The following is a 24,673-nucleotide window of genomic DNA, read 5'->3' on the forward strand; positions in this document are numbered from 1 at the left end:
GAGATTTGGATCATCTTTACTATCATTACTCTGAATTCTTTTTCAGGTAGGTTGCCTATTTGTCTTCATTTATTTGGTCTTGTAGGTTTTTACGCTGCTGCTTCTTCTGTACGTATCTTTTTGTCATTTCATTTTTTTTTTTTTTTTGATGGGTGATGCTGTATTCCTGTATTACTGGTTGTTTGGCCTGAGATGTCCAGCACTGGAGTTTGCAGGCAGTTGGATAGAGCTGGGTCTTGGTGCTGAGATGAGGACCTCCGGGAGGCCTCACTCTGATTGATATTCCCTGGTTTCTGAGGTTCTCTGTTAGTCCAGCAATTTGGACTTGGATCTCCCACTACAGGAGCTTGGGCCCAACCTCCGGCCTGGGAACCAAGATCCTGCAAGCCTCATGGTGTGGTAAAAAAAAAAAAAAAAAAAATTAGAAAGAAAGAAAAAAAGGAGCAGTACAATATCAAAGAATTAAAATACCAAATAAAATTAGAAAGATAAAAAATATATTAGGAAAAATAAAACTATAATTGAAACAATTGCAACAAGGTAAAATAAAACCACAACAGAAAAAAGAAAAAAAAAAAAAAACGGGGGAGGGAAAACATGCCAAAAGGAGAGTACAATAACAAAGTATAAAGAATTAAATAAAATTAGACAAATAAAAGATTTATTAGGAAAAATAAAAATATAAACGAATCAGCAACAATGAATCAACAAGGTAAAACAGAACCCCAATCTAAAAGAGGAAAAAAAAAAAAAAAAAAGAAGCCTTGGCTATGGGGGTGGAGTTTAGGTGGGGGATGGAACTTAGGCAGGGGTGGGGTTTTGGGTGGGGTGGGACCTAGGTGGGTGGGGGGGTGACATTTTAGCGGGGGGCAGGGCCTAGTCGGGGTGACATTGAAGCATGGGGCAGGGCCTCTGCTTAGGACCTGCATGTAAGGGGAAAGGCCAGATGTCGAAAGGAGGGCTTCTGGAGTGTGGAGTTCCGGAGTTTGGAGGTAGGGCACAGAGTGAGGTTGTGTGGGTGGGGTTTAGCCCCAGAGCATTGGAGGGGGTCTCAGAGCGTAGAGGTGGGGCCCTGGGGGGTGTGTAGGGGCGGGGCTTGGGCTCTGCATGGCAGGAGGGAGGCTCTGAGGGCAGAGGATTAGGCCTGGGAGCCCAACAGGCTTCCTGGTGACTAATGGACAGGGAGAGCACTGCCCCCGTTCCCTTTCATTCCTTCGTATCCCTTCCCTACCATGTCCCCCAGGGTCTACCCCGTCACCACTGGACCCCTAACTGTGGGTGGGTCCCACTGGGTGCAGTAACTCCTCCCCTCCCCCAGCCACCCCTCAGGGGTGCCAGTCCTGGAGGTCTGGCCTTTACTTTTGCTCCCCCTTCCCTCCCTCCCACTCCCTCAGGACCCGTGCGGCTGGAGGAGGCATAGGTGGGCAGAGGATCAGGCCCAGGATCTCAGCATGTTCCTGGGAGCCCAATTGGGCAGTGGAAACCTGGCCACGCTCCCTTTTGATCCTCTGCCCTCCCAATGGTTCCCAATTTACCCCTTTGGGCGTGGGATACCTTTCCCTTCCCCAGCCGCCCCTCAGGGGCACCAGTCCCGTCCCACCTCCACTTCTCCTCCCCCTTCACTCCCTCCATGCCCCACGTCCTATCCGGTTGCTGGGGGTTCCTTCTGTCCCCTTAGATGTCTATGGTACCCCACCGGTGCCTGGTAGGTGCCCTAGTTGTGAGGAGATTCGAACACTGCGTCCTCCTAGTACGCCATCTTGACTCTGCTCCTCCTACATAATTTACTTTTTAACTACATTTTCTTTCTTGCTTTCTGTTTTTTATTTTCTTGACTCTGAATTTTCTGTTGCATTTATTTATTTTTCCTCTTTTCTCTCCTCTCCTTTCCTCCCCATCGTAAGAAATTTCACAGTGTTTTTGTTTTAAATTTTGTATGACATTTGGTTGGCCTATTTAAGCTGAAAATATAAGTCTCACTCCAGTTCAGGGAAATTTCTATTTTCCTTTCACATTTCTTCCCCTGTATTGTCTCTTCTCTCCACTTCTGGGTTATGTATCAAGTGGCTTTCGGAAATTCTAGATCTGTTCTCTCTCTTAATCGTTTTTCTTATACTTCCTGTCTTTTTGGCCTTTTCTGTTGCATTCTGGAGGAAACCTTAAGCTAGATCATCCTGCTCACTATGTTACTTCATAAGTGTCCATTCTGCTTATTTGGCACATGCATCAAATTTGTTTACCAAGGTCGCTGACTTACTTTTTCATAGCCACGTTCTGCTTTATAAGTGCAGTAGTCTTTCTGATCTCTTCATTGATGCTAATTATACAACCATTAAAATTTTCTATTTACTATTTTAGCAGTACTTTTTTTCCTTTCCATTGTAAGTTTTATCTTGTGTAGTTTTCTTTCTCGAATGTTTGGTGATTCTTGGTTATCTCCTCATGTTTCTTTGGGCACACGGCCAAGTGAGATATACAGGAGCCTGTCTTCTGCATGTGGCAGCCTCCTGTTCTCCTAAAGTCAGCAGGTATTGGGACATTGTCCTGTTTCTCTGAGCTCAGACACCCTTCCTCCATTCACTGTTACCCAAGGGGCTGTGTCAGTGCTTGCTGCTATGTACGCAAGCGTGGGAGGGGAAGAGCCCGCTGCCAAGCTCATCTCAGTGTAGTTCTCCAACTGGTCATCTTCATGACTGCCTCCCAGAGCTCCTTCAGAAACACAGCTAACTCAGCCCCGGTTTATCCTGCATGCTTGTTTCTCCATATAATTTATTTTGTCTCCTTTCTTGTCTCCTTTCTTGTCTCCTTTCTACCTTCTAGGAATTCAAAATTTTTTTTCTGATAGGCTGAGTGCACTTACTGATTTTGCATGATTATTGATTTTATATAGTCATTTGGAAAGTAAAAACAAACCAAAAAATGAGAACATACTTAAATTATTCAATGACAGAAAATTATCATAGAATACATTAGAAATCATGGAGAGAGAACTTTATGGGGAATGCATTCAAAGCTGTACCCTGAGATGCTCTACTCAGAGAAAGAAAAATCATAACTTTAAATCCAATCAGTACTCAAAACAGAAATGAATTAAGTATCCAGCCTAAGAATTTAGAACAAGAACAATAAACTATACTGAAGGAAGTAATTAAGAACAGAAATTAATAACAAAACTTCAAGAAACAGCTGTTATAAAAATCCAACAGCTTGTTCTTTGATAAGGTCAACAAAATGAACAGATCTCTGGTAAGTCTAATGAAGAAGAGATTAGTAAAAATGCACAACTGCATTTCTACTGTTTCTACACAACAGTAGAAATGAGGGGCTAGAACCACAGTTTTAGAAAAGATTAAGTTTATATTACTATAGATAATACTATACTAATGAATTGAATATGTGGATTAAGTGAATGGGTTTATGAGAAAATGTAAAATTCTAAAATGATTCAAAGAATTAAAATAAAAAAAATTAAAAAGTGAGTGATTTCTAAAATTTTTTGAGAATTACTTCTCCTTAACAAGCTAAACTTGGATAATTTTCCAGGAAAGTTCATTAGAATTTTCAAGGAACAGATTTTTTTCCTATGTTCTACGAATTGTTTCAGAGAAAGGAAAAAGATGAAATAATTTAGAATTAGAATTAATATTATTTAACTATCATCCCCATGATGTCACAACCTTTTAAAGGGAGCAGACACACACACACACACACACACACACACACACACACACACACACACACACACACACAGAGATTTATAGAGATTAACATCTGAAAGAAAATTCTAACTAATGGGATTCTTTTTTCTCTTAAATAATTTACCAAGACATAGTAAGGTTTTTTCTTGGAATGCAAAGATGACTAGCTATATATTATAACTTTTAATATCATATCACTGCAAATATGATATGTCATGAGAGAAAAAGAATTTGACTACCTCTGTAGTTGTAAAAAATGGGCATTGGTAAGTTAAAATCTATCAATTAAAGAAAACATAGTGAGCTAGAAATAAAAATTTTTCTCTTAATATACATATAGTCTTCCAAAGCAATAACCAACATTAATGTCAGTGGGAAAATATTAGAATAGTGAACAACATAAGGGTATTTGCAAACCCTACCACTAACCAGTGTTGTTCTGCAAATTCTAACCTAGCGCTTCTCAATGTTATTTGACGAAAAACTCTTTTTAGTGAAGGGGAAAAAACCTTCAGTTTTGCATGGAACAAGGTTTGGGACTTGTTTTAGTCAACTTGATAAGACAAAAATAAAAAAAGGAGTTTGTCTAATTATTGGAAATAAGTAATTTATAGATGACAGCAATCTGCCCGTACAACCCGAGAATCAACTGAAAAATGCTTAGAACAAATGGAGTTAGAGTTGGTTATAAAACATTTATATAAGAATCAACAACTTCCTCAAATATTAGCAAAAAATTAATTAGAAAATAGGGGATAAAAAGATCTCATCAAAAAGCAACTATGGGGACTTCCCTGGTGGCACAGAGGTTAAAAATCCACCTGCCAATGCAGGGGACACGGGTTCGAGCCCTGGTTCGGGAAGATCCCACATGCCATGGAGCAACTAAGCCCACGCGCCACAACTACTGAGCCTGTGCTCTAGAGCCCGCACGCCACATCTACTGAGCCCGTGCACCACATCTGCTGAAGCCCGCATGCTTAGAACCCGTGCTCCGCAACGAGGGAAGCCACTGCAATGAGAAGCCTGTGCACCGCAACGAAGAGTAGCCCCAACTCGCTGCAGCTAGAGAAAGCCCGCGCACAGCAACGAAGACCCAATGCAGCCAAAAGTAAAATAAATAAATAAATAAAATAAAATAAAATAAGATTTAAAAAGCAACTATGTAAAAAATTGCTCAATCCATAAAAAAAAAAAACTCACCCAAATGCCCCAAACCTAAAAAACCCCGCATAAAACGTGAGAACTTTCCTGTGATCCATTAAAGTCAATTTGAATAGAGATGGCTGATGCCCCTGAGTGGTAAAATCAATACTGTAATAACTACAGTTCTATCCAAATTAATTAGAGAGTTAAATGGAATTCCAATAAATATCTCAATGGAATTTGATGTAGTTTGAAAAACTATATCTACACTTCAACTGGGAGAATAAGCACAAGATTAAACAAGAAGTTTTATAAAAATACAGATAATAATTTGTGTGTTTGCTGGGGCAAGGAGGGCTTACACTATTAGCTATTAAAAAACATTACAGACTCCCTTGTACTGCTGCTGGTAAAAGGGGAACTGAAGGGCTATCTGATGATACGAAATTCTAAAGAGTTTCCTAAATATAAAAGTATTAGATCTAGGGGCTTCCCTGGTGGCGCAGTGGTTGAGAATCTGCCTGCCAATGCAGGGGACACGGGTTCGAGCTCTGGTCTGGGAAGATCCCACATGCCGCTGAGCAACTGGGCCCGCGAGCCACAGCTGCTGAGCCTGTGCGTTTGGAGCCTGTGTTCCGCAACAAGAGAGGCCGCGATAGTGAGAGGCCCGCGCACCGCGATGAGGAGTGGCCCCCGCTTGCCACAACTAGAGAAAGCCCTCGCACAGAAACTAAGACCCAACACAGCCAAAAATAAATAAATAAATTTATAAAAACAAACAAAAAAACAAAAACATTTATTTGAAAAAAAAAAAGTATTAGATCTAAAAGGTATACATCTAGTCTGAGGAAATAATCAGAGATGCACACAAGTTGTTTATATAAGAATGTTTATTTTTAAAATCATCTTAATGGAAAATTTGAAACAATTTGTTCAGCAGTAGAGGATTTGAAGATTTTGAAGTTTGGAATACAGTGCATCAATCACTACTGTGTTTTAATGACGTAGGAATATGCTCACCTACATGAAACTGAAAAAAGGGAAGATTATAAAATAGAGTCTGGGTGAGTTTTGAAGCCCACCTCTTCTTCTTATGGTACTTTGTGTGTGGATTACTTCGTCTCTCTAAACCTCATCTGTTATGGATAATAGTGATGTTATTTACCTCATGACATTGTTTCTAAGATTACGTGAGAGAGAGCACGTGGAGAGTTTATCCTAACGCCTGGCATGTGGAAGCCTGTAAATGTGACTCGAGGTGGTGATAAGCAGTTATAATTTCTGTATGTATGTAAATTAAGAAATGAAGGAAATATACTGACATGTTAAAGGAGCTTATCTCTGGGTGGAGGGTTTTTATGAGTGATTATTATGTTTTCCTTCATAGTTTTTGTACTTTCTACATTTTCGACAATGTATAAGTAAATTTTATAAGAAAAAAAATTTTTTAAGTTAGAAAGAAATTTAATTTCTTAAAAAATTTTTTAAGTTAGAAGAAATTTAATAGGAAGTATTTATGGGTGGGAGATAGAGAGCTGTGTGATTCAATGACTATTGTAGCTGAAAGTCTACAATAGTAGACTTTTCAGAAAGCTGAAAGTTTCTTTATATTAAAATGATAGAATTAACAATAACTAGTAAGAAAGGAGTACACATTATTAATGCTATTTTTTCACTCTCCTACTTTACCCATGAGTATTTACTTCCTTGGATTTGGTTGGTCTCCTCTCAATATTTTGAGGTCATTTCCACTTTTTCTCATAGCCAAGGACATCTTTGTCCTTCTGAGCAAAGTTACTACTGTGGGGAGCCACAGAACCAAGACTCCTCTAAGCTGTCCCCGGCCCCAAACTCTTCTCCTGTTTTAAAAATCATTCAAAGTAGGGGTTCTTGAACTTCATGGCATTAACTCTCCTGCTTCTATTATCCTTTTCCTCTTGTTGAGTTGAGAGAACACTCTCTCCTGGGAGAAGTATGTCCTGCCCGTGTGATGGCACTTTAATGTTTACATAAAGCAGTCAAGCTGAACCATGCCAGAACATGCCCCACTGGTATTCAAACATGATTTTAAAATGACCCTATCCTAGTCTCCAGTTACTACAGCCTTGCTTTGGAACATGCCTTTAAACTCATCAGCTTTCTCAAGCATCCAGCCTTGAGCACACCTGTTTGTTGTATAGTTGAGCCTTTGGTAAATTGCAACACAGAGAAGTGATTTCTATAACCTCTAGCAGGAGATGGTGACCCTTTTCCTTCTTGCTGTTAGCTTGGGCCCCCAGCACTGATCCCTGGCAGCCCTTCCTCCAGTGAGAGCAATCCTGGCAGGGTGGGCACAGAACGTGGCACCGTTTGCAGTGTTGTCCTCATTTACCAAACACCACTTGGCCAGTGTTTACAGGAGGTTCTGCTCTTGGCATCTCCAAGATGATATTTTGTTTTTCCTAGTACTTAAGTACCTTCTCTGTATGGAGCTCTGTCTGAATGCAGGGAGATGAGCAGAGCAGTGAGAAGACACACACTCTTTCCCCTGGGAGGCTTCATGGATGCACTTAAAATGTCAAACATTCAGGAATATTTATTCCTTGTCTCTCATTTGCATCCCTTCCTTCGTATTCCCGTGTCATGTTGCTCGAACTTGTATTCAGTAATGCATTTCTTTTTGTTTTGTATCACAGTTGTTTCTGGGTCTGTCTCTCTCATTATACTGTGATTTCCTTCAGGTTGGAGCTGGGTCTTCCTTGCATCTGTACCTTCAGCCTGAATCCAGGTGTCTGGAAAACGGTTGGTGCTTCACAAATTTGTGTTGAGTGAGATAAGATTTGACAGTGTCTCAGATGCTGTGCGTCATGTCCCTCTGGCTTAGAGTGTTTTGATTTTCTTAATGTCCAAAGCTCAGTCCTTGGAACAGGAATGACTTATTTTGTATCTATCCAACGAGGTATTGCACTTATGTGTGAGAACCGCATCAATGAACCAGGAATACGCTTATAAAGCATGCAGATGCATCTGTAGTGGCTGTCAGTTCAGCAGAACAAATTAATTAGTTGAAATAATCCTTTGTGGCACCAAAGGAAAACCAGCCTCTCCCTAGTAAATATGGTTTGCTGCTTATAGAATAATAATCCTGAGTGCAGTGGAGCTAGAGCCCCCGCTTCTGCCACCTGGAGCAGTGGTCTTGAATGGTGATGCCTCATCAGTTCCCTTACCCTTCCCTCCTGCTCTATTTTCTCCTCTCCCCTGTCCTTGCCTCTGTAACAGGATGCTGCGTGCTATTCTCTTCCCGTCCTCTTTTTTCTTCCCTGACAGTCCTTGGCTTCATGATGTAGTATTTTGCTCTTTTACATTACAACTGTATATCCATTGGGATTTTTAAATAAAGGAAAGCATAAAGAAACAGAAACGGTCTCCTACACAGATAAACCTTCTTGATGGTTTGAGGAAGTAATATATTCACGTGGTTCAAAATTAAAAAAACAAACACTATTTATGATATTAAAGTTTCCTTCTTCTACCTATCTACTCGCTATGCTTTTATCTCCAGTGATAGTTATAGTTAGCATTTTAGTATGTGGTTTACCATAAAAATGTCTAAAATATGATGTACACCGGCATATGAGTTAAAATGGATGTATGTGTATCTTTTCTATTTACATGGAAGAGTCCCCCACAAAATTGCTCTGAACCTGACTTTTATTATTTAATGTGTCTTAGAGATCTCACCATAGGCACCCCCCTCAGTCTATCTAATTCTTTGTAACTGCTGCATAGTATTCTGTTGTGTGGATGGTCTACCTTACTGTGCCAGGTCCTTGTTAATGTGCATTAAGACTTTCTCCTGAACTTTTACTGTTTCAATAATACAAGTATGCCTCTCCTTTTATACATATCTTTGAACACTTCTGCAAAGGATGTGTACATTTTACATATCGATGTTTATTGCTCTCCAAAAACTAAATTAGTTTTTATTAACTTAGACACTCCACCAAAGTGCTGGGATGTACCTGATTCTCTATCAAACTTTTCTAGTTTCTCTCACTGTGATAGAAGAAAAATTTTATCTCATTGTTTTGATTTATATTTCTTTGACTATGTGTGAAGATGATGACTATTTTTTTTTTTTTAAGGAAATTCATGTTCTTTTATTTATTTATTTATTTATTTATGACTGTGTTGAGTCTTCGTTTCTGTGCGAGGGCTTTCTCTAGTTGCGGCAAGTGGGGACCACTCTTCATCGCGGTGCGCGGACCTCTCACCATCGTGGCCTCTCTTGTTGCGGAGCACAGGCTCCAGACGCGCAGGCTCAGTAATTGTGGCTCACGGGCCCAGTTGCTCCGTGGCATGTGGGATCTTCCCAGACCAGGGCTCGAACCCGTGTCCCCTGCATTGGCAGGCAGACTCTCAACCACTGCGCCACCAGGGAAGCCCGATGACTATTTTTAATTTACAGGCAGTCTGTAGTTTACCTGCCAACTTCCTCCTCCTATCCTTGGCCTTCTTCTGTTTGGTGGTTGTGTTTTCCTTGTTGGTTTATATAAGGTCTTTAGCTACCTACTCAGGCCTTCCCTGAGACTCCATCTAAAATAGGAACTGAGCCACTGAGCCTCACAACAGTGTGTTTAATCCTCTGCATAGGATAACGGGCGGATATTTTTCTCACTTATTCATGGGCTTCCTTTTTTCTAGAATATAAACTCTTAAGGAGCAAGGATCTCATCTATCTTGTTCATTATCATTTCCCCGTCATGTAGATCCAAGCCTGCCTCATAATAAGCACTCAGATATTGTTGAATGACTGAATAAAAGAATAATTGAGTTAGCCTATGTATGTCATAAACATTTTTTTAAGTTTTTTTTCCCCCAATTGAAGCTTTGAATTTTCATGCAGCCAAATTTATTAATCCTTTTCCTTTATGATTTCTGGACCTTCCTCATTCCAAGTTTATCAATAAAATTACCCATGCCTCCTTTGGAAACTTCTATGGTTCCATCTTTTAGATTCAAATCCTAGGGCTCTATAAAATTTATTTTGATATAAAAATAAAGGATCTTGTCCTAATTTTTCTCACAGTAGTTGGCTAGTCCATCATCATTCATTGAACTATCTCTCCTGCAAGGGTTTAGCACAACAACTTATGGTAAACTGTGTTTCCATGTAGTAAGTCTTTTCCTGGACTCAATCAAATTGTTTTAATTACTGTAGTTTCATGATATGTTTTAATATTTGGGGAAGCTGGTTTTCCCTCTTTTCTTTTTTTTAGGATTTTTTTATTGCTATGATTGCAAATTTAATTTTTCCAGATAAATTTCAGGATCATTTTTGCCAAGGCTGAAAAAAACTATCTTAAAAATTAGTTTAAAGAAATATGTAGTAATATGCATATATAAAATATATGTGTTTTATAGGTTTTTTTAAAAAACATTTTTATTGGAGTATAATTGCTTTACAATGGTGTGTTAGTTTCTGCTTTATAATAAAGTGAATCAGTTATACATATACATATATCCCCATATCTCTTCCCACTTGTGTCTCCCTCCCTCCCACCCTCCCTATCCCACCCTTCTAGCTGGTCACAAAGCACCGAGCTGATCTCCCTGTGCTATGCGACTGCTTCCCACTAGCTATCTATTTTACATTTGGTAGTCTATATATGTCCATATATACACTACTACTCTCTCACTTTGTCACAGCTTACCCTTCTCCCTCCCTGTGTCCTCAAGTCCATTCTCTAGTAGGTCTGTGTCTTTATTCCTGTCTTGCCCCTAGGTTCTTCATGACCTTTTTTTTTTTTTTTTTTTTTAGATTCCATATATATGTGTTAGCATACGGTATTTGTTTCTCTCTTTCTGACTTACTTTACTCTGTTGACAGACTCTAGGTCCATCCACCTCACTACAAATAACTCAATTTCGTTTCTTTTTGTGGCTGAGTAATATTCCATTGTATATATGTGCCACATCTTCTTTATCCATTCATCTGTCGATGGACACTTAGGTTGCTTCCATGTCCTGGCTATTGTAAATAGAGCTGCAATGAACACTGCGGTACATGACTCTTTTTGAATTATGGTTTTCTCAGGGTAAATGCCCAGTAGTGGGATTGCTGGGTCGTATGGTAGTTCTATTTTTAGTTTTTTAAGGAGCCTCCATACTGTTCTCCATAGTGGCTGTATCAATTTACATTCCCACCAACAGTGCAAGAGGGTTCCCTTTTCTCCACACCCTCTCCAGCATTTATTGTTTGTAGATTTTTTGATGATGGCCATTCTGACCAGTGTGAGATGATATCGCATTGTAGTTTTGATTTGCATTTCTCTAATGATTAATGATGTTGAGCATTCTTTCATGTGTTTGTTGGCAATCTGTATATCTTCTTTGGAGAAATGTCTATTTAGGTCTTCTGCCCATTTTTGGATTGGGTTTTTTGTTTTTTTGATATTGAGCTGCATGAGCTGCTTGTATATTTTGGAGATTAATCCTTTGTCAGTTGCTTCGTTTGCAAATATTTTCTCCCATTCTGAGGATTGTCTTTTTGTCTTTTTTATGGTTTCCTTTGCTGTGCAAAAGCTTTGAAGTTTCATTAGGTCCCATTTGTTTATTTTTGTTTTTATTTCCATTTCTCCAGGAGGTGGGTCAAAAAGGATCTTGCTGTGATTTATGTCATAGAGTGTTCTGCCTGTGTTTTCCTCTAAGAGTTTGATAGTGTCTGGCCTTACATTTAGGTCTTTAATCCATTTTGAGTTTATTTTTGTGTATGGTGTTAGGGAGTGTTCTAAAATCATTCTTTAACATGTAGCCGTCCAGTTTTCCCAGCACCACTTATTGAAGAGGCTGTCTTTTCTCCATTGTATATTCTTGCCTCCTTTATCAAAGATAAGGTGACCATATGTGCGTGAGTTTATCTCTGGGCTTTCTATCCTGTTCCATTGATCTATATTTCTCTTTTTGTGCCAGTACCATACTGTCTTGATTACTGTAGCTTTGTAGTATGGACTGAAGTCTGGGAGCCTGATTCCTCCAGCTCCGTTTTTCTTTCTCAAGATTGCTTTGGCTATTTGGGGTCTTTTGTGTTTCCACACAAATTGTGAAATTTTTTGTTCTAGTTCTGTGAAAAATGCCAGTGGTAGTTTGATAGGGATTGCATTGAATCTGTAGATTGCTTTGGGTAGTATAGTCATTTTCACAATGTTGATTCTTCCAATCCAAGAACATGGTATATCTCTCCATTTATTTGTATCATCTTTAATTTCTTTCATCAGTGTCGTATAGTTTTCTGCATACAGGTCTTTTGTCTCCTTAGGTAGGTTTATTCCTAGGTATTTTATTCTTTTTGTTGCAGTGGTAACAAAATCTTTTGTCTCGTATCTAGAACTGATGAGTTTAGTTTGTTCAGGGTTCATATTATCAACTTAGAATGGGTTGGATATTAGAAGTTGCTCCTTGGAGAAATGGGTTAATACATGTGGGAAGAATTAGCATCCTTTGACAAGAGGGATTTAGGTTTTGTTTTTTTTTTTTCTTTTTAAAAACAGCTTTACTGAAGTATAATTGATTACAAAGAACTATACATATTAAATGTATATAATTTGAAGAGTTTGTACATATGCATACTCCCATGATACCATCACCACAATTAAGGTAAAAGACATATTCAACAGCTCCCAGAGTTTCCTTGTGTCCCTTTGTTTTTGTGATAACAACATTTAACATGAGATCTATCCTCTTAAATTTTGAAGTGCACAATACTATATTGTTAACTATAGCCACACAGCAGATCTCTATAACTTATTAATGTTGTACAGCAAATCTCTATATCTTATTAATATAGCATAACTGAAACTTTATACACACTGAATAACAACTCCCCATATCCCCCACCCCCTAGCTCATGACAACCACTATTTCTCTTAGCAAATGTCCTCAAGGTTCATCCACATTGTTGCATATTGCAGGGTTTCCTTCTTTTAAAGCCTGAATAATATTCCATCCTATGTACATACTAACTTTTAAAAATTAATTCATCTACTGATGAACACTCAGGTTTTTTCTGTATCTTGGCTACTATGAATAGTGATACAAAGAACATGCGACTGGAGATATCTCTTTGATATCCTGAATTCAGTTCTTTTGGATACATACCCAGAAGTGGGATTGCTGGATAATATGGTAGTTCTATTTTTGATTTTTAAAGGAACCTCCATACCCTTTGCCATTCCCCAACCAACAATGAACAAGGGTTCCTGTTTCTCCACAACATTGTCAACACTTACCCTTTATTTGCTATCCTAACAGATGTGAGGTGATATCTTATTGTAGTTTTGATTTGTATTTCCCTGATAATTAATGATATTGAGCATCTTTTCATATACCTGTTGGCCATTTGCATGTCTTCGTTGGATAAATGTCCATTTAAGACCTTTGCCCATTTAAAAAACTGGGTTATTTATTTTTGGCTATTGATTTGTAGGAGTTCCTTATTTATTTTGAACATTAACCCCTTACCAAACATGGTTTACAAATACTTTCTCCCATTCTGTAGCTTGGCTTTCCATTCTGTTGATTGTTTCCTTTGCTGTATGGAAACTTTTTAGTTTGATGTAACCCTACTTGTTTATTTTAGCTTTTGTTGCCTGTACTTTGGTGTCACATCCAAGAAATCATTTCCAAGACCAATGTCAAATAGCTTTTCTGTTACGCTTTCTTCTAGGAGTTTTACAGTTACACGTTTTATGTTTAGGTCTCTAATCCATTTTGCATTGATTTTTGTGTATGGTTTAAGTCAGGGGTCCAATCTGATTCTTTTGTATGTGGATATCCAGTTTCCTAACACCAGTTGTTGAAGAGACAACATTTCCCCATTGTGTGTTCTTGGCACCCCTGTCAAAGATTAGTAACAGTATATGCATGAGTTTATTTCTGGGCTCTGTATTCTGTTCCATTAGTCTATATGTCTGTCTTTATGCCAGTACATTACTAATTTAATTACTGTAGTTTTGCAAAATATTTTGAAATCAAGAAGTGTGGTGCTTCCAGCTTTGTGTTTCTTCCTCAAGATCACTTTGACTATCCTGGGTCTTCTGTGATTCCAGATGAATTTAGGATTGTTTTTTTCTATTTCTGTAAAATATGCCATTGGAATTTTGGTGGGTATAGCATTGAATCTATAGGTTGTTTTGGGTAGTGTGGACATTTTAATATTAATTCTTCCAATCTACGAACACAGGATATCTTTCCTTTTATTTGTTTCTTTTTCAGTTCTTTCATCCATGTTTTGTAGTTTTCAGTGTACAAGTATTTTACCTGCTGGTACTCAGCATGCAGTCTGCAGTCGCTGTTTGGGAGGCTCCCTGCTCTGCGAGGTAACGGTCCACGCTCAAACTCCATGAGGTCCTGATGGCCCCTTAAATGAGTTATTCATACACTATCTGAGAAAGCTCCTATTCACATCTCCCAATATCTTTAAAAGGCTTGAGTGCATACATGGGGGATGTCCCAGACACGGCTTCTGATGGCAGGCCGCCTACGGGCACCTCGCTTGGAGCACAGGTGGTGCCCTCGCTCTCAAATGCCACGACCTGCGGGCTGCCATCTTGGGAACGCCTGCCCTCCCGGGATTTACATTTGAACTTAGGTTAGATAGGATATACTAGAACTTTTGAGTGTAAATGGGCCCTATAGTTCTAGATATGGCTGTTTATTAACTACTGACAAGTTATCCTTAATCTTAACTGCCTATTTTGGATGCATTTTTACAGAAGATTAGATAACAAAAAAAGTCTAAGCTCTAGTCTTTATTTTGCTACTTAGGAGCCACTTAGCATTTGATAAAATACTTAAACTGAGTCTCTGATCCTTTGTTTCCTCATCTATGAAACAAGCATAATAATGCTCATCCATTCATTCATCAAATAACACTTTATTTACCTGCCTACCTTTGAGAATTGTTGTGAGGATCAAGTAACAGAATTCTGGTGTAATTTTTGTTTGAAAATGTTAAGGTCTTCTGGTTAAACACTGCACTTTCAAAATATTTCATTTGCTTATCTCCAGTCCCTGTTTCACCAAATCCCACTAAAAACACAATACACGAAATGTTTTTTAAAAAAGCACAATAAGCCAGTATGTAGAACAAAAGAACAGGCCAGGAGGCTGCAGCAAAAAAACAAAGAACAAAAAAACAACAGGATATCAGCACAAGTTCAGGCTGGAAAGTAGAGCAGGAAAAGGCAGAACTCATTTTCAAGAAGTGGTAACACTGAAGTTGAAGCAGTCCCGATACAAGTGTGGAATTGGAGGCACCTGGTATCTCTGAGGGCTAGGGTTGAAAAAAGGATGACTTGGAAATCTAACTCAGGAATGGTAAGACCCCTAGGACCCTTCCCCCACCTCACTGAAAGTTAAAAAAAAAAAAAAAGTTGTAAGGATGAGGGATGAGGATGGTGGTGTACCAGGAAGGGAAGTTGGAATTGGGATGGAGGTAGTAATAGAGATATAAATCTTCTCCATGGTAGGAAGTCAAAAAAGTTACTATTTTTTTTAAAAAATTAAGAAATAGAAGAATATTCATGTTTTGAAGAGGTTATTGACAGATGAAACCACACACAAAAATTGAACGTGATTGTGTGGGTGAGGGGGAGGACTGGAGCTTCTTTTATTTTAATATAAGCCTAGTATAAGTAGTACTGTTGCTTGGTAGACTTTTAAACTATGTTCATATAGCGACAAAAATTAAAATGAAAGACTTTATGCCATTGTAGAGAATGAGTGTCTAGCACAAGGCTTGGCATCTCAGTATTTAATAAGTACTTATGAAGTGGCTGAATGAATATTATTCAGTTATTTAGAAAAGTCTCCAATTTTACCCTTGTCATTGGTGCTAGGTGGAAATTAGAATTAAATAATGTGCTTTAGGGATTAATGAGTAGCATATTTGGATTATCACAGTATAAGAAACCAGTCTTTTTATTCTGGAGGCTATAGAATGTTGGAAGGCCTTTGAGTATAGTTAAAAGAATAAAGTGTCAATCTGAACTTTGAATTTATTTTATACTTTTCATCATGGAAGTTTGGGGGTTAAAAAAATACATGTGTTGGTATGTGTTTATCAAGAGGTGACAATATTTTCTCTCTCAGAAAACCTCTTTGACTTAGGCACTAACTTATGACATGGGCCTGATAACTTCCCTCTGCCTTTTTCTGTCTTTGACATGAGGTTATAACTTGGTCTGCCTCAAGATGTACACAGTTGAGTATTGAGATTCTCTGGCACCTAGTTCTTTGGTTTAATACTGTAAATACAGTAACTGAGTGTGGAAGTTGTTGCCTCTTCCAAGAAGATAATTAGAATGTCAGAAGCTAGAGATTTAGTTTTAGTAACATGATCTCCTATTTGAAGCAAAGTATCCTCTCCAGGGAGTCCAAAGTTCTGCTAGTATATGAAGTAACCAGTCAATGATAGGTGAGTATTATTCTCCAAAATGGAAAGTGTTTTTGGAATTGCTCTACAGAATCAAGTCCAATATGTATTTGTAAGTAGCCATGAATTTGTTGGGAAAAAGAAGCTAGAGAAATTACCAAGAAATAGTACTGTGTAACATTCGTTAAGGAACTAATTTGTTTTGTTTTTCTTTGTAAGACACAGGTGAGTTTGGCTCACATTGTGTTTTCCTCTGTGTTATGTTGTACTGAATGGTCTCATATCTTGAACATGCACATTGGCTTTTTAATCTCACGATTTTACACTCACAGAGTTATTATTTGACTAAGGCACAATTATTTTTGCTACCTGGTTATGTAAGAAAATAATTTCACATGGAAATGGTACTTAAGTAAAAGTTTCAAAAATGAAATATTGTACCAGCTAAGGTCAAATATTTAATTGATTTGGGTGTCTTCTGTACAACCATGTTAACTGAAAACCATATTTTAAAATTTCATTGTTCCTAGAGTGAATTACTGGAATTTAAACGAGAGCAACAGGAGGAAGAAAGAGCCAGAATCCACCAGGCTGAACACAGGAGGTATAAATGGCAATAAAATAAGCATCCTTGGTTAAAACACTACCTATAAAGTTTTTTCAATGTTTTGGGAAAACACTAAAGTAATATTGAATACAGTTTTGGAATCTATATTACCTTTTAATCTTTATATTATTGGGGTGTGGTATGTGTGAGGATGCCAGCTGCTATGCGCGCACACACACACATACACATACAATATCCAATTTTTCTGAACTGGTGGCATAAATTGACGCTAGAAAGTGGAATCAGCTCTCAAGCTATATGTTTATTTAGGTCATACTTAATTTTCCCCCCATGGAACAAAGCATATTAATCCTTTGATATGATGCTTTACCATTTGTAGACTACTTTAGAATGATTGAACTAGTATAGATGGTAAGATACTCACACTTGAATATAAAAGCTCAGACAAGAACTACCATTAAAGTTGTTTTATGTTGACTAACATATTAGGGAAAAAATCTTAAAATAGAACCAGTAAGTAATTTTTAATAGTGGAAATAGTCTCTGTCTTATTTCTAATGTCAGGCAGTAAGAGTACCCAGAATATCATGTTGATGTTGGACCAGTGCTAATAACTACCATAGATATCATTATTCTAGATTTTCCTAGGGAGCAGTTGTGTTATTTGAGTTTACTGCAGTGTGATTGTCTCAGGAGGAGAATTTAATGTAAAGGCTTTCATGATTTAAAGGAGCAAATTCTTTTGAAACTGACTGGCTTCATTTATGTGTTTAACCTTCCCACTATCACTAAAGTGTATTTTAAAATTGTGGTGGTTTCATTTTGTAAATGAGACTTTAAAAAGTGTTAATGGAAGCTCCCAATTCTGCTGCAGCTGCCAACTGTGGATGTGTACTCATATTATTTTGACTGGATTATTCAGCTTCCATAGCCCAGTCAGAACAGTTTTAAAATATCAAATGTGAATTTATGTGTTCTTCTCTGGTTATAAGGAAACATAAAAACTCTGATACACTGACTATTTTGTTGGGTAAAGGGGAACCGTTACTGCTACCTATTTTATAATAAAGTAGGTCATGAATTAGTTTAGTCTTCTACTTTTTTTTTCTCTTTAAAAGTCTTCCTATTAAAAAACCTGATATTGTATTTCTATAACACTGGTTAGTAGTAGCCAGTTATTTCTCTGAATTTCTGAGAGTTGGATTATAAAGCTTTAAGCATTTTAGAGATAGTGGTATGTCACATTAATAGGTCCCATTGCTAAGAAATTAATCTTCAATGGGCACCCAATAAAAATGCGTTATTTGATTAGAGGTGGAAAAGGTTACTTTTTTGTTACAGGAACCTTGACCCTTATTCTTTATTTCCTTATTGCTGAATACCTAAATATTGGTGGCACTATTTATTTCCTACACCTCCTATTCTTTCTATTGATTCTAGTTAAATGTAGATCCAAATTTAATCCAATAGGAAATCTCTCTGGATAATAAACTCAGTAATCAGTTTTGAAACAACTGATCAAGTCTTTAAACATATTTTATGCTATCAGTTTTTGATAAAAGCTTATGTTTGTATTGTCCTTTGGAGTTTATAGTGAGCTTTTCTATGTTATCATATGAAAATACTCATTCAGTTGTCTCTTTTTTTTTTTTAATTTTATTTATTTATTTTTGGCTGTGTTGGGTCTTCGTTTCTGTGCGAGGGCTTTCTCCAGTTGCGGCGAGTGGGGGCCACTCTTCATCGCGGTGCGCGGGCCTCTCACTATCGCGGCCTCTCTTGTTGCGGAGCACAGGCTCCAGACGCGCAGGCTCAGTAGTTGTGGCTCATGGGCCCAGCCGCTCCGCGGCATGTGGGATCCTCCCATACCAGGGCTCGAAACCGTGTCCCCTGCATTAGCAGGCAGACTCCCAACCACTGCGCCACCAGGGAAGCCCCAGTTGTCTCTTAATGAATAAAATAGCTGTGTCCATTCCTGCTGAGGGCAACAATACAAACTATGTAGTTTGAGCATACGGGACATAAGTTAGGTTTTCTCCAGGGACATAATTTTATTGGAGACAAAAAGACAATGTGTTTCCCACTGTTTGGAAGTTCACATAGCAGAAAGTGCAGCCCTGAGTTTTATAATAGAAAGCTTGTAGATTCCTAATAAGCTTTACAATGAATCCCATAATGATTGAACCTGATTGCACCTGAACCTGACCCAGTGTAACTTTTTGAGTAAGAGAAGAAAGTTGAAGCTCCAGTGGGAAAAGACAGAGCACTGGGGTCAAGGACTTGAAAGGATCTGGGCCACAAGCTGGAAATTGGAATGAACTGAACTGATTTATTGAAACTTGAACCATCCTTGAACAATAGTTTTTATCCAAGTTAATCCTTAGAAGAAAATTCACAGCACTAGGTTGACAGCAATGAAATGTATGTATTTTCTAACACTAGTAAACAAAAATATAAACTGGTACTTTTTTCCCCTATTTGAATTTGTTACTGAGTCCAAGCTCGTACTTCTCGTCCCATGACAGGCCAATAAATCAGAGACGAGGTGCTGGGGCAAGGAATAGCGACTTTATTCGGAAACCGGCAAACTGAGAAGATGGTGGACTCGTGTCCCAGAGAATCATCTTGCCTGAGTTAGAATTCAGGCTTCTTTTATACTAAAAGGGGAGGGAGTAAAGTCAAACGTTTCCTGGTTCCATCAGCCTCCAGAGGGGATGTGTTAATTTCTTCCTCCCTGCAGTCATTCACAGGTGGGCCTGGTCAGCATGTTTCCTGTGAGCTAAACAAAGGTATTTTACCTCATTATCTGAGAGGAAGGGTTCTCAAAAATGGGCCATTCTGTATAATTTAAGCTTATAGGCAACATCCCTTTAGTGATTAACTTGTAGTAGAATACAAAAGATTCTTCCCTATTACAAATTCTTGATAGAAATTGAAAAAGGTAATCTGTTTACCACCCATGATCTCTAGTTGACCCACTCTGCTGTCCTCTTAGTAACATGCTTAAAAGTGAATCACATCACCTTGTGTGCATCACAAGTCATCCATCTTCAAAGTGTTTGAGTGAATTGAGTGCAGTGGACAATGAACTACATTCACTACCATGGGTAATTTCACAATGCAGCTGCAGTCACAGAAGCAGGCCGAGGTGGGGACCATGCACCTGGACAATTCATTCATTCACCTCTTACATATCAGGGCACACTCTGTGAAGGCTTTGTTCTAGGCACTGGGAATAGGCATAAACAAGGCACAGAAGGTCCCTGACTGCATGGAATTTGCAATCTGGAGGAAAGAAACAGAAGTCAACAATTTAACGGCAAGATTATTTCAGACAGTGATACACACCAGGAGGACCACGTCACAGAGTGATGTTAAGGGAGAGACTGGAGACGATAGTTCCTCAATGAAGAGGTGACATCCAAAAACAAAAGCCGGTCACATAGAGTTGGGGGGTGCAAAACATACAATGGAATGTCCCCTCTTATCAAGCATAGGAACAAAAGCAAAGGCCCTAAATCAGGAATGAGCTTGGTCTTTTTGAGTCCCAAATGATTTGATTATAGATGGTGAGGAAGAGAATAATACAACATGAGGTAAGAAAGGTAGGCAGGAAATAGAAGATTCTGTAAGCCAATGATTTTATTCTAAGACTAATAGGAGTCATGGGAGGGTTTTAAACAAAATTCCAGAAGGCATGATCCCTTTTATAATTTAGTAAGGTGGTTGTATGGCGAACAGATTGCAGAGGGCAGGAGTGGAAGCAGAAGCAGGATGAGAGAGGATAGGGATTTGGACTAGAATGGTGGTCATCAAAAGAAATGGGTGATTCAGGATGTGTTTAGTGGATGGAGCCAACAAGAATTCGAGTGGATTGGAGGTGGGGTGGGATGGGGGATATTGAGGGAAAGCCCATCTTTGTTATTGACAAAAAGACTGGATAAAAACAGCCCCAGGCATATGGACCATCCAGAATACCATTGGTTGTGTAGTTTTAGAGGGATCAAGGTCAGTTCTGTCTTCCTTAATATTCAAGTCTCCAGCTCAAGTATCTTACTTCGATCTGCATGCTGAGAGGTCTAGAAAAGGTGACTTAAACATTCAGTTCTGCAGTGAACCAGTCTGACCAGAATATGGCACCTGGGTAGATTTTATGGTGAGAGATAAAAAAAAGCCTTCTAATAACTAAGATGTGACCACTGCCAGACGCGGCTTGGAGTTGAGGAGAAAACAGCAACCCCATAAGCCAGAGACTAACCTGGGTCAACATGCAGTTGGCATTTTAGCTGGCACACTGAGCAAGACCGCTAGGCAAACCCCCAGCCTCTGACTTTGCCACTCCGCAGTCATTATCCTCAAAGTTCCAAAATCTCGCACAGTCGCTGACTTACAGCCACCCACCATGACCACGATTCGCTAAACTTCATGACTAAAAAGGAGGCTAACTTGACTGGGTCCTGCCTATCCTCCCTTTCACAAGCATGGATTGAGTGGGTGCTGTGCTCCAGGCACTCTTGTTTCTGCTGAGAAGCTTATGGTCTTCATGACACTATTCCTCAATAATCCGTTCACATCACAGGGTACCTGTTACAATGCTATTTCTCCAGCCACCACGTCCCTGACTCTACTCAGCCATACATGGGCAACTCAGAGCATGGTGTGGCCTTTTTCTTTTTTAAATTCAAAAATTGTAAGATATAACACACAGAAAGTCCATGAAACGAATATTTAGGATGATTAATTATAAAATGGACATCCAGGTAACCAGCTCCAGGAATAGAATATAACCATCATCCTACAGGTAACCTTATCCTGACCCTTATGATAATCACTTCTTGCCTTTCTTTATCGTTTTACCTCCTATATGTTAAACTTAATTTCTGAAATTGGTTGCTGCAAGTATGACCGAACATCAGGGAAAAATGTACCCCTCCCTTCTTTTGAAAGCTTGGGCTTCCTTCTTCTGATATTTCCCTTTTCCCACACTCTCTTCCTATTTTCCTTCTACTTTTCACTAATGGGATTTACCTTAGCAAGACTGGCAGTGGGGTACAGGATATATGGGAGGGGACATCTGTCTTGTAAAAAGAGCACCACAGAGCTATGTTTGGTTTCTCTTTATGTTTTAGTTCTTGCTGAAGCTTCCATCTTTCCTCAGCTTCTGGGGTTCACTCCTGGCATGGCCCTGAGGGGTATGGATGCTTGGGTGACCAAGGCTCTTGTAGAACTGGTAGAGGTGGGTAAGTGAAACTCTGAAGTTAAGAATTTATGCCCCTTTTGGCCTGAGCCAAGACTGGCACCAGCTCCACCAGAGGACTGTTCACAGCGTGTCGTATGGTTAATGTGAAAAGAAGTGTCTGTAGATTTCTTCTGAGCTGAATGGGGGCAGCAGTCCCCACAGTCCGTTCAGACAGCACATTAGGTTCTCAGAAATCTCTCAGGCCTGCAGCAAGCTTTCCACTTACACACATTTTTCATTGTTTTAAAGGGTAAATAATGCTTTTCTGGACCGACTCCAAGGTGAAAGTCAACCAGGTGGCCTTCAGCACTTTGGAGGCAATTGGAATATGAATAGTGGTAACAGCTGGGTGAGTTTTTTTTCTTTTCTAAAAAAATTTCTTTCAAAGTTGAAGAATGAAAACAATGAGAGTTTTAAAAATATGTTGTGGCCTTCTCCCCAGATACTATTTTTTTTTGGCGTGCTATTCAGCTGTGTGATGGACAGTCAGCCAGGGTGATTACTGTAAATTCCACAATAGCTTCTGAGAGATGGAGAAGGTCCTGATTTCAGCTCCAGTCAATGCCAATCACAATAAAAAATGACACCTGCCCTTTGTTTGCTGTGTGATTGCCTGGACTGCAAGGCTTTTTAAAAAATCACCCTTTGCCCAGACCTAAAACAAAAACAAATGAACATTTTTTTTCAGGAAGATTTTCAGCGAAATATGGTTATAAAAATAGTAAGCATTCTCTTGTAATATATTCTTACAGTGAAACTAGCAGGTCAAAGAAACCAGCATTTAATTTTTCACTACAAAATGATTTTTAAAAACCCCTACAGCTAAATGCACTTTTTGAAAATGAAATGTTCTTACAGATTTCCGTGAAGAAAACCTTGCAACTGTGTTGTAATATGTGTGTAATGTGTTTTGTGTGCACAATATATTATTGAAACAGCACCAAAGCTTTGGAATGTATGGAATTGTGGGGTTTGCAATGTGTACAGAATCAAAACTAACTACAGTGGGTTCTACAATTTAATTGAAGCCCAAGTGCATATGTACCTACTCAAAAAAAAAAAGAACGGATAGAAACCTTTAAACTGGTAAAATACAACAAAGTAATCAAATGCTTGCTGACCTGGAAACTCTAGAGGAAATCACCCCTTAACAAATACTTGATGGACAAAAGATCATTTTTGAGAATACAATCTGTTAAAAATCTTATATGCATGTTTCCTTGGAATGCATCTAGTGGTTAAAATTTATGGATAGATTTCAAAAATGTATATATATATTGAAGATAATTAAGTGTAGGCAAATTTGTAGAGAATGCACAGTGGATGTGTCTATTTATAATGTATGCTCATGTGTATCACTATGGATTCAGAATAGGGACAATGTACAAGACAGAAAAAAGAATCAAAACACAGTATCTTTGCATCTTGTGTGAAATTGACAAATTACTGACATAAGAATAAGTGAGTAGGAATCATGTGGAAAATAGGGCATTGTGAATTTAAGACTATCCAAGTTTACAGAATTTATAAGTTGTGAAATGTGATTGAAACTCAGATTTTGGACAGGACTTGGAAACTTGCTGTACATTTTCTCCTCTACTTAATAATTCCCCCCCACCAATTTAGAAGGTACATATATGTAGAAAAATACCTGGGATTGAAGGGAAGATGATGGGAGAGAGTAAATGAATACTGCATGGGCTGCTGTTAGGAGAATGAGGATATGGGAGTCTGGCTCACCACTGACTATTGGTAGGTCTTAGGTAAGTGAGCTGTGAATCTCCACTTAGGTTCCTCACAGATAAAAAGAGCGGAACATTGCTTTCTCATGATGTGATGTGAGTGAGGATGACTGAAGATTCCTTAGTAAGACAGGCATATCCAAGTCCAAAGTGGATATTGGCTTTTCCCTTGTGTGAAAGAAGCAGTGACACAAAGGTGAGAACTTGCTCAGTCTCCCATCTCCACCTCACTTACCTACACACATCTCTTCCTCTATGTCTGCTTTTCCTTATGGACCAGATTCTATCTCCTCCTCCTACTGGGGGACTTTGTTCTAACAACGTTCTTCTCTCTCTCCTGAACTGTCAGCTGTCATCTTGACTAGAAAATTCCCATCAGCAGAAAACTTAAATAAATATACATTATATATTGAAGCCCCTTTCCCTCTTGCTACTGTCCTGTTTCTTTGTTCCCCTTTAGAGAAAAACTTTGAGGTATCTGTCTGTCTCCAATTTCTTTCCTCCCTTTTCTCTTAAACCCAGTCTAATCGGAATTTAGACCATAACTGTCTAACCACAATGTTCTTCTCATGGTTACTGACATTGTCTGCATTACAAATCAAATGGTTATTTCTCAATTTTCATCTTTTGACCGATCAGCATCATTTGTCATGGTGAATCACTGCCTCCTCTTTGAACCTCTTTCTTTTCTTGGCTTCTGGGACACTGTACTCTCCTGGGTTTCCACCTATTTCAGTGGCCACTCCTTTCTATTCTCCTTTGCTGAATCCCCGGTATCTTTCTGTCCTCTTAACACTGGAGTGCCTCAGGGATCCACCTTGGACCATCTTCTTTACATTTATTTAATACCTTCATGGCCCCATTCATTCT

General features: G+C 38.7%; 1 protein-coding gene and 1 long non-coding RNA gene across 5 annotated transcripts in view; one reads left to right on the plus strand and one right to left on the minus strand.

The window, feature by feature from the left end:
• The window catches only part of EPSTI1 (epithelial stromal interaction 1), a 105,845-nt gene that overhangs the window by 75,722 nt on the left and 5,450 nt on the right, over positions 1-24,673 (plus strand). For all 4 annotated transcript variants that reach the window (XM_082365663.1, XM_082365664.1, XM_082365665.1 and 1 more), the window contains 2 exons: positions 16,788-16,861; positions 22,311-22,410. In XM_082365663.1, the coding sequence (XP_082221789.1) occupies positions 16,788-16,861; positions 22,311-22,410 (174 nt within the window). The remainder of the gene's footprint in view (positions 1-16,787; positions 16,862-22,310; positions 22,411-24,673) is intronic.
• LOC309615742 lies at positions 19,377-22,302 on the minus strand. The gene is made up of 2 exons (XR_014237039.1): positions 20,014-22,302; positions 19,377-19,601 (listed from the first exon to the last, which is right to left on the minus strand). It is a non-coding gene; the product is annotated as an uncharacterized lncRNA (long non-coding RNA).

This window comes from Balaenoptera borealis, assembly GCF_965194805.1.
Source record: "Balaenoptera borealis genome assembly, chromosome: 18".
In the NCBI taxonomy this organism is placed as follows: Eukaryota; Metazoa; Chordata; class Mammalia; order Artiodactyla; family Balaenopteridae; genus Balaenoptera; species Balaenoptera borealis.